The 9,942-nt window shown below is 36.2% G+C and overlaps 4 protein-coding genes across 4 annotated transcripts in view; all 4 read right to left on the reverse strand.

The window, feature by feature from the left end:
* LOC104827382 (traB domain-containing protein-like) overlaps positions 1–626 on the reverse strand; it is a 3,496-nt gene extending 2,870 nt beyond the window's left edge. The window contains 2 exon segments of the mRNA XM_019204029.1: positions 1–127; positions 275–626. The exon segment at positions 1–127 is cut by the window's left edge and continues 27 nt beyond it. Coding sequence (XP_019059574.1) covers positions 1–127; positions 275–468 — 321 coding nt within the window. The 5' untranslated portion in view covers positions 469–626.
* A 361-nt stretch (positions 627–987) lies between these two features.
* Positions 988–3,284, reverse strand: LOC104826156. The gene is made up of 5 exons (XM_010558712.1): positions 2,684–3,284; positions 2,179–2,587; positions 1,852–2,088; positions 1,443–1,751; positions 988–1,224 (listed from the first exon to the last, which is right to left on the reverse strand). Exons 1-5 carry the CDS (start codon positions 3,043–3,045, stop codon positions 1,111–1,113), a joined length of 1,431 nt encoding a protein of 476 aa, XP_010557014.1. The 5' UTR covers positions 3,046–3,284; the 3' UTR covers positions 988–1,110.
* Positions 3,285–4,021: 737 nt separating this feature from the next.
* On the reverse strand, positions 4,022–6,766 carry LOC104826157 (zinc transporter 5-like). Its single transcript, XM_010558713.2, has 3 exons — positions 6,041–6,766; positions 4,836–4,985; positions 4,022–4,597 (listed from the first exon to the last, which is right to left on the reverse strand). Exons 1-3 carry the CDS (start codon positions 6,656–6,658, stop codon positions 4,292–4,294), a joined length of 1,074 nt encoding a protein of 357 aa, XP_010557015.1. The 5' UTR covers positions 6,659–6,766; the 3' UTR covers positions 4,022–4,291.
* Positions 6,767–9,794: 3,028 nt separating this feature from the next.
* Positions 9,795–9,942, reverse strand: part of LOC104826158 (zinc transporter 3-like) — a 2,420-nt gene continuing 2,272 nt past the window's right edge. Inside the window, exon 4 of the mRNA XM_010558714.2 lies at positions 9,795–9,892. The gene's annotated coding sequence lies outside the window, so the exon portion shown is untranslated. The remainder of the gene's footprint in view (positions 9,893–9,942) is intronic.

Genomic DNA, 9,942 nt, shown 5'->3' on the forward strand with positions numbered 1-9,942 from the left:
GACGCTCCTCGCCAATTCTTCCGGCAACTCCACCTTCTCCGCCTCCGATGGACGCTCTCCTCCACCGCCAACTCCGCCGCAGAAATCATCGGCACCGCCAACACCAAGTACATCACCGCCTCTAACCCTGGATGAGAAGTCATCTTCGTCTTTCTCTTCTTCCGCCTCTTGTAGCAGCGCCTCCTCCTCCACATTCACTAGGCCGCCCATATAATCGCCACCACAAACACCAAGTGCATCGCCGCCGCTAATCCCAGAAACCGAGGCGGAGGACAAGGAGGATGAGTCGCCTTCTCCGTCGCCGTCTTCGTCTTTCTCTTCCTCCGCCTCCTGTAGCAGCTCCTCCTTCTCCACATTCACTATGCTGTCGCTCAACGACACATCGGCATCAGGCCTGGGTTCGTCGATATGAACGTAGTCCTCTCCAGAAGGGATCTCCGGCTCCGTCAAGGGTTGCGCCCGCTCCATCGGAGATTTCTGGCGAGGGGATCCACAGGGAACAGAAGAAAGAGAGTGGCAGAAATGGTAAAATCTCGCAATATGGTGGCTGAAGTTGTAGTAGTGCACCACAAATAATTGAATTTTCGAAACAAGCGAAGGTATAAATAAAAGTCGAGAAATGTAACGCAAATGGTTCTCCGCATAGCCTGAACTCGTTTTTTTTTTTTAATATATATTGGAAAACTTAAGATTTAATTATTAAATAATATTATTTTAAAGAAAAAGGAAGAGAGCAAAAGAAATTCTCGGGTTCTTGCCTTGTGATTAAAGTAAAAGAAATTACAAAAAATATGGCATATTATCTTTTACTTCCTCTTATTTAATGTTGTTATATTAAATCTCATCATATGGGAATTATATTTATTCCACTATAACCATTTATCATATTATATAGATTTTTTATAAATTAATGTGTAGCCTGTTCATATACAATTAAGATATGATCAGTGAAATTGATATATAATTGATCAAGTAGTGATATTCAGAATGGTTAATATTGTACGTCAAAAATAGTATTTTACCATTTAAATCTTTTTAAAAAAATCTAACTGTGATGGTAGTTTGAATGAAAATAAATAACATGATATTATATAATATAGTTTAGCAAAACTATGGGTGCATGTATATAAGCTCATCCTCTTTGCATTCTCTAATTCCGATTTCCATTATTTTGCCACCAGTGGAAGGTAATATATCACAACACTGCCTTCTTGGTGCTCTCAACTGTCACAATAAAAAAAAACAATATATTAATAAATAAACTCCCAAATACCATAAAGTATAAGAAAAAAGTTTTTTAAAAAAATGGGCTAAAAATTAAATTTATTATTAACTATTTACAAAAAAATTAAAAAAAATAACTATTAACCCTTTGTTAAATTTTATGAAATGAAATGGAATGGTCCATTATAATCGGGTAATGAAACATCATAAATACGTACTTGTCTGACGTCTGGCTCGAATTTATTGGAGAAAACTCTGATCTCATGGATCTTCCTCGGCGATGAGACCGGATCGTGAGTGCAGTTCTCGTAAGCTTGCCTGTAAACGCTGCGTATCGATGTCGTTCCGTGTCGTGTGAAGGAGACGTCTTCCATGTAAAACGTAACAGGTCTCTGGCAAGGATCCGAGCGAATCTCTCGAGTGTTGAATGTGTACTGCCTCGACATAACGTTCTGGTTCGGTTTCCACGGTCTGAACGTCTCTTGTGCTGGCAAAACATCCGGTAGATGCATATGCCGACCATGTATCTATATATGTATATATATTATCATCATGCATTTACATGAACCGAACCGAACTGAACCGAACCGAACTGGATAGTTGGTTGAAATGTGAGTACATATATACCTGTACGGCATAGCCCCAAGAGACGGAGATGGTCCACGAGAACCAACGGTCGTAACAGACGGAGAGCTGGAAGATCCGAGCAGGGTCGATGGCGGCGGCACGGAAGAGGTGGCTGACGGCTGCAACGGTGGTCGAGTTGGGGAAGATCGGGTCCATGTGGTCCATGTGGTGCAAAGACACGATCGGTTTCATTGGATGTGAAATCAATAGTCCCAACGCACTTCCCCTCACATCAAACTATAACATATAACGTATACGATTCATTGAAATATTCGTTATCACCTTTGAATTTTCGATGAAACCGATAGCTAGACCGGTTTTTCTCACCTGATGAAATCCCGGTTCATGAGTTAAACCGACTCCAAGCTCGGACAAGCACGAGTAAATCCTAGAGTCTCCTCCGTAGAGATGTGGGTACCGTTCGATGCAAGAATCGAAGACTTTGGCGAAAACATTAGCCAGCGAGGAACTCAACGCGAACCCACCTCCTCCAAACGCCATATCGAATCCGAAAACCGAATCTTGTTCGTAAATCTCGGAGTTCGACCCTATGTAATACCACGATGTATGATCGTATTTGGAGAGCGTTTTCTCCAAGTTATCCGGGAAAAATATGGTGTCATCGTCCCCGAACACGTACCACCTGACGTCCGAAGAGCCATTGAAGAGCCTCACCGTTTCTAGAACAGTCCTCGCAATGCGTATGGCTGATCTATCCCCTCCTCTCCAAGTGTACCTACACAAAGATATCGATATATATATATACACATATAGTATTTTGGATCAGACTTCAATGAGAAATTAGTATATGGTGCAATGTTTGAGCTTATACCTAAACCGGGAAGTATCCTCAGAGACGAAAACCGGAGGAAGAAGATGAGAATCCGAGTGGTTATCTTGTAAAGGAGCATCGACAAAGACACAACCTCGCATTTTGTGAGGATCCCACCAAAGTTTGGAGTAGGCTCTGCGATTCGGCCACGAGTTCTTGCTCGATCCGATCCCGAAAACAATATGATCGATCTTTGTCGGCGTGTCAAAGTCATATGCTTTCAATGTCTCGCGGGACCAAAGGCAAGAAACCGAAACAAGGACGTAAAATACAACAGCGGAGATCGAAATCAGTAAGAACGTTCTCACTCGAGGAGCTAGAATAGGGTGATGAGATTTCGAAGGAGACCGAAACAGCCCCATTTCAGAGCCGTACGATGAAAGACGTTCCGTCTTGTGACAGCTTTATGTCTCGACGCACAAATATGGTAACAAAACGTTATATGGTTAACGCCGGCGGTCGGTGACGGCGGCGGCGGAGGAGGGTTCAAGGTGAGAGTGCGTGGGGAATCATCTAACTTTTTAAAGTGATTTTTTAGCTTTAAGTGCGTGCCTAACGAGTTTTGACCAAAGGCATCGGGAACTAAGGCGGAGGGAAAGGAGCTGGAGCTTATTAAATGTTTATTTTGTGAATTAATGCGTATGTCCTTTTTTTTTCTCTTATTTCTATTTGCGAATTTGGGATATAATAATATATATGCGTAGGTTTTTTGCGTAGTCAGACCAAAAAACAAGAAATGTAATTTCTTTCTTAGTATAAAACATATAAATATATCTTGCCAACTTTATAAGCAAAAAATTTTCAGGGTTTATGTGTAAGTAGATCTCGATTCGGCGTTTCTATTGTAATTTTTTTTTTTTTGTAATTCCGTTGATTAAACAAACCATTTAAAAAGTTGTGATGAAGGGCATAACGTAAGCTTCGGTGCGTTAACATGTGCCTGTCACGAGATCCAAGCCTTAAGCCGGTGGAATTTTGCCTACCATCATCAGTATATATATATTAATATATAATATAACTAAATATTCCATGTCATCGTTTCTTTACCGAATAACTACATGAATGGAAAATGTTCGGCGTATAATTAAATATTCCACATCATCACCGATTAAATTCATTTTATATATTTTCCATTTCTTAGTTCGGCTATTTTTTTTTTTAATATCCACTTGTGACATAGGTTGACGGCGCCGAATACGGATAAACCATATACTAATGCCAAAACATAAATGAAGAAATAGTTGAACATCGTTTATATCATTTAATAATCAATAAAAAAAATAAAAAACGGGAAAAAACTATAAAACCAAACTCAAAATCAAACGATCAATTCAACAATAGCAAATAATGTTACACATGACCTCAATGTTTGTAACATTTTTTATTATTACACGTCATCCACAACACTCGGCATTATCTGGGACACAAATTAGCAAAAATTGCCGTAGAAGGTCAAGAGAGATAAGATAGATATATTCTCTTTACATTTAAAATTGCGAGAAAGCAATACACAACAAAAGATCAAACAAAATAATATATTATATGCATATATATATATGGTTCAAGGGAGAAAAAAAAAAAACCCGAAGGGGATTAAATGGGCTTTTTCTAGGCCCATTTAGCCAAGAGAGACATAACGCCGGCACCGAGGAGGAGGGAGATATGGGCCATGATTTGAAGCCCAGAATTGGATTGCATCTTCGGGTGCATGAAATCTGCTGCGAGGAGGTCCACCAGAGACATGTAGATGAGAATGCCTGAGGACGCGGCGTTCAGGACACCTTGGACGATCAGAGCCGTTGGACTCGATTCATCGTACGAGCTCGAGATCCCCATCCCGACAGCTATCCCTATTGGTGTCGTCACCGAGAAAAACATGGCCATTATCGTAATTGTCATCCATTTGAATTTCCCCTGCAATTTATTTAAAAAAATATTGTGGAAAATATAAGATTTCCTATTTTAAAATATCTAAGTCAACGTTTTATTTTTATGGAGTCAACCAGCAAAACAAAAAGGAAATAATTAAATTCTGGGCCCACAAAAGTCAATGGTTTCACACGAAAATGTTGAATACTATGCATTATGTATATTTTTTGCGATATATACATACATATATATATAGTTGGAATAATAAAAAATGTTGAATTACCTGAGTGATGCAACCGCCGAGGCCAAGACCTTCGAAGCATTGGTGAAACATCAAGGCAGCGAACAAAGTCTTGGCGGTGTCGGGGTCCTGAGATGCTCCCAGTGATATTCCGATCACCACTGAGTGTACAATTATTCCCAGCTCCAGCACCTATACATACATATATATATATAGCCACATTATTATATGGTTTCAACCTTTAATTATCCCTTTAATTTATACCAATATTATGTACGTATACTTCTTTCTGTCATATATATAGCAACGATATCATGTGGGTTTGTGTGTAAATATATGGACTGGATGGCACATTTAGTTTACGACAAATGGAAATAATGAAACAAAACAATTTTTTTTTTGATAATCCGGAAGTTCACCGGGACTTTGGCCCGACTACATTTCCGAGGTGAATGTCTCTCTCCACGCTTAGATTTGAACCCAGAATAAAAGTATGCTTTGCATGTTCTCTCACCAACTAGCCCACCCAAATTTGGTTAAAACAAAACAAAATTATTAAAAAATAATGAGAAAACCCAATATTTAAAACCCTATCTTTGATTAGCCGTAAAAATTACAGCAGCAGTCAAGATTTCACGAGCCGATACGGAAATATGCGTCGGAGCAAGTCATGTGATGTTGCAGAGATGGGTGATGACCATTATTTATTGTTATCATTATTATATATCGTTTTCAAAAGAAATATCGCTCCAAAACAGAAATGGCACCACGTGTTGACCTGATTTACGGTCGTCGGATGTATTTAAAAGTAAACAGCTTTAAATTTTGGATCTATACGTATATTATCCGTATCTACAAAAAATAACAAGAGGCGATGAAATTGCTATTTATATATAGGACCGTATGGATAAGGACATGATCACTAACAGCCCATGCATGATTATTTACAGGGATCACGATTATTTATGTAAATATTTTTTTATCAAACAAGATTTTACAATGCGCGCGGTAATTTATCTGCGTGGTAATTTTATATACGTTTCGTTTATATAAACGCACCTAAATTAATAAACATGTACAAAGCAATTCTCTATAACCCTAAGGAAAAGAGAAAGATATTGGATTATATTCATATACTCATACGTGCGAGATCCAAGGTCTAATGTGTTTTGGTTCATGCTCACCCCTCATAAATTATAGATTTAAATAATAAATTCAAATAATAAATAAAGAGCATCGCAACGGACCTGTGCGATGACTCGGTTCCGGAGAAGCTGAGTCATTGACTCGCCGGCGGAACCGCCGCCGGATTCCGCGGCCGTGAGACCGCCGTGGGAGTGGGCGTGAGCGTGGACGTGAAGCCCGAGCTCTCCCCCGCCTTCCTTGCCTTCTCCTTCGCTACCGATCCTCTGATTCTTGAAATGGGATTTCTGGAAATACGAAGTGGCGAAGGCGTCGACGGAGAGGGTCAAGATCGCGGCCATCATGGCGATGAATCCGGTGAACGGAAACTCCCATGGATGCTCGCTAAGGCAAGGTGACGTCAGCATCTTGAAGGCCTCCGGCAGGACGTGGAGGAATCCTGTGGAGAGAATGACTCCGGCGGCGAAGGCTCTCGTGACGAAGAAGAATGTCGTCTCGGGACGCAGCGACGGGAAGACGTTTCCGAGCAGAGGGAAGAGAACTCCGATGATTCCGGCGACGAGGACGGAGGGTATGGCGGCGATCTTGTACTTCTGGGCGCTGGATTTGTTCTCTCCATCGTGTTCGTGCGAGCATTCGCATCGGTTCTCACCGGCGGCGGCGACGAAGAGGAGAGAGAGGGAGAGGAAGAAGAAGAGGAAGAGAAGCTTTGTCTTTCGCATTGTTCTTATGGTTTAGATTTAGGGTTTAGGGAGAGAAAGTAGAGGACAAGAAATGATGTTTCCGATGATTAGGAGAAAGTGGATCGTCGAGGTTCGAAGTATATGTCTCTACGTCGGGTTATATATATATATATATAGAAACATGGTGTTGTATTAACTGAACACTCTAATTTTACACACGCATATATAATAAAAAATGATTAAAAATTGATACTTTAGTAAATAAACAGTTATAATTTATTTATTTATTTTATGAAAAATGAATGGATGGTTAGTAAAGTAATACTTTGAGAGTCCGGAATAAAGTCACAATGGCATCTTTAAAAATGTTGGTCCTAAAAGCAACATGTTTTAACAAAGTAGGTTCTTTTAACGTTTTAAAAACAACATTTCCTTTTTTGCGTATTGTCGCGAGTTAAAAAAAAATCATATTATTGAATTACAAAAAAAAAGAATCAACAATGAATCAAATATGTTTTTTTGTGTTATTGATAAAAAAAATAATTTTTAATATGATAAAGAATAACAAAGAAGAAAAATGCATTAATGAAAATAGAAGTGAATTTGAAAATGATCGAAAATGAAAATTTGTTTTAAAAAAAATTTTTAAAATTTAAAATAAATTCGGATGGAATGAGAATAGAAATAAAAATCGTACAAATATATATATATATTTTTTAAATCATACCAATTAATGAATGTTTGCTGCAAAAAATAAAATAAAACTTATGGATTATTCTATTTCCAACCATAGGTGAATGCATGGCACATCTGAATATAGTTAATGATAGAGTCGTCCTATCCAGACTCGAGGCTGATTATTTAAAGAGCTAAAGAATCGATTTTTTATTTTATTTTTGTGGTTAATTATATGATACAACTATATAATATAATTGTTCACGTATGCTGCCACGTGGACAAGCAAGTTGTTTCCTCGAAATAAATTTATAAATGAATGATAAAGAATTTCTACTTTCAAAAGGCATGGCGCGAGAATGTCGACATAAAACGTAGAGTACACAATGAGCTAAGTCCACAACTCTCATATTCAAATCGATTTATTGTCATGTGAACTTCTAAAATGTCGAAACTGTGACTTAACTTCCTCCTTTTATATATCTATTGTACTTTTCGTTTTTTAAATTTAAAAGTTGAGAAACCGTTGAATCGATTGATCTATTTAAAAAAAATTTACATAATAATGTGTACACGTTATCTGAATACAGTTCATTATACCATCTATATAGTTATTTATCAGAACTGTCATTTTTTCAACGATTTATATTACTATCTAGTAACATTTTTATAGTTATTTGATCAGTTCATCCATCTTTATCGATATCGATATTAGCAATTTATTTTATCATAACTATCATTTTTATATATCTTTTAAATCGTCAAATATATTTTTATCGAAAACTATATTATCTTATGTTACACACATATATTTGTATGTGGTATGATTCATTATATCACAATATAATTTATCTAGAAAGAAAATGTCAATTCTCATTAATTAACCTATATATATGGATATAAAAGTTTGAATGTGATATATTTGTTTTGTATTTGCTTTAATATCCATCTTCCTTAAGCCTATAGTTCTTATTGCAGTTTGGAAAACATTGTCTTGAAATAATATTTTTAGTAAACATTATTCCCCGCCATAAAACAGAAACTTAAACATATAATATTTAATTTATTTTTTTTATGAAGGTTATATTTATGTCTATCATCCACTGAAATATTGAATGATTTCAAAGGGGACAAAACAGTACACACATAAACCCATACACATAGATACGTATACAAAGTATGTATATACACATGATAAATCGAAGAGTATGCACGGCCATCCGTCGAGTTGTTGCTTGTAAAATTTATCAATTTAATTACTCTATAACAATCTATGCAATGTATTCACACCATATCTTTAAAAAAAAATTCGTAGTCCGTCCCTTGGTTATAATTTCTTCCTTTTTTGCCGTGAAATTAGAATTCCAAATATATATATATATAAGTCAAGACTTTTGTATGTAAGCGTCCAAAATTTATTACATAGATTGGTCCTCCTCATATATAAGTGATTTGTCCTCCCACTATATGCATAGGTTAATACAGATTGATTTATTTCAAAAATGCCCTTTTTTCTATTTAAAAAATGTGCAATAACTCTTTTTTTGTTATAATGATCGATATGGTAATGTAATTAATATTAGAAAGCCTATAGAAAGCAAAATAAAATGTGAAACTAATATTGGATAAGTAATATTATATTCAAAATTGTCGAGGAACAATATAACATGGTTTTGGACCCAACATATCACATGATAAGATTGGTCCGTTTTCGCGAGATTGCCAATCAAGAGCTTTAATAGTTTGACATTTCTAACAGTTTCATTTCTTATCTCCCAAGTCTACGGACAAGTGTGTTCTCAACAAATATCGTCCACCCAAAAAATAAAATCCCACAAACTATAAATATTCGTCGACCTTTTTTTCCTTTGAATAAATGTGTGAAATCGAGAATTTTTTTTTTATATAAAAAAAGCTCCAAACGCTGGTCCAACGATACCATTGGAGATGATTCTTATGAACGAAGTCGCTGTTTACCTTTCATTTATTTTCTTAAATTTATTCTTAGGAATTCCTTTCACCTTTTTTTTACACATTTTTATTGGGTTTTCGACCTATATATTGCCATTTTATTCACTTATATTTTGATTCATTGTACACACACGCATACATCTAAGTGAATGAACATTTTATTTATTGCTAATATGAAAATGATTATATATGTTCATAATTTTACGTGCATACATATTTACGTACATACTTACATACCGATCTCAAATCTAAATTAAAATTATATATTTGTATACAAGAAATGATATGAAATAAAACAAATCCGAATGTCAATAAATGCAGTATATGTTATTATATGGATGGTACTATCAAAATGAAAATATTTCTGGATTCTGGTTGCAGAGTTCTGATATACCTAGTAGGTTGACGTTTTATACTCTTTCGAATATGTAAAAGCTTTGCCCTTGATTTCTCTTTATAGAATAGGTTTTAATATCGATTTATTTTTCAGAATAAATCTGAAAATACACACACACACAGACATATATATATATATATATATGTATATATGTATGAAATTTTACATGCAACTCGTTACTTGAAATATCTAAAATATCGAGAATTGAAAACATGACTTGGAATCTTCAAATTTTAAGAGAGAAAAAATCCGAAAGGGGGTGAAGGAGGGGGGGGGGGGG

Source organism: Tarenaya hassleriana, unplaced genomic scaffold, assembly GCF_000463585.1.
Source record: "Tarenaya hassleriana unplaced genomic scaffold, ASM46358v1 Cleome5, whole genome shotgun sequence".
NCBI classification, from domain to species: Eukaryota; Viridiplantae; Streptophyta; class Magnoliopsida; order Brassicales; family Cleomaceae; genus Tarenaya; species Tarenaya hassleriana.

Excerpts from the sequence above, each read along its gene's own strand:
- LOC104826156 (XM_010558712.1), bottom strand. The coding sequence starts at position 3,045 with ATGGGGCTGTTTCGGTCTCCTTCGAAATCTCATCACCCTATTCTAGCT. Across the intron at positions 2,588-2,683 it reads GAGGATACTTCCCGGTTTAG|GTACACTTGGAGAGGAGGGG; the intron begins GTATAAGCTCAA and ends ATCTTTGTGTAG. Across the intron at positions 1,225-1,442 it reads TCGAGCCAGACGTCAGACAA|TTGAGAGCACCAAGAAGGCA; the intron begins GTACGTATTTAT and ends TTATTGTGACAG.
- LOC104826157 (XM_010558713.2), bottom strand. The coding sequence starts at position 6,658 with ATGCGAAAGACAAAGCTTCTCTTCCTCTTCTTCTTCCTCTCCCTCTCT. Across the intron at positions 4,986-6,040 it reads GGAACCGAGTCATCGCACAG|GTGCTGGAGCTGGGAATAAT; the intron begins GTCCGTTGCGAT and ends ATGTATGTATAG. Across the intron at positions 4,598-4,835 it reads TCGGCGGTTGCATCACTCAG|GGGAAATTCAAATGGATGAC; the intron begins GTAATTCAACAT and ends AATAAATTGCAG.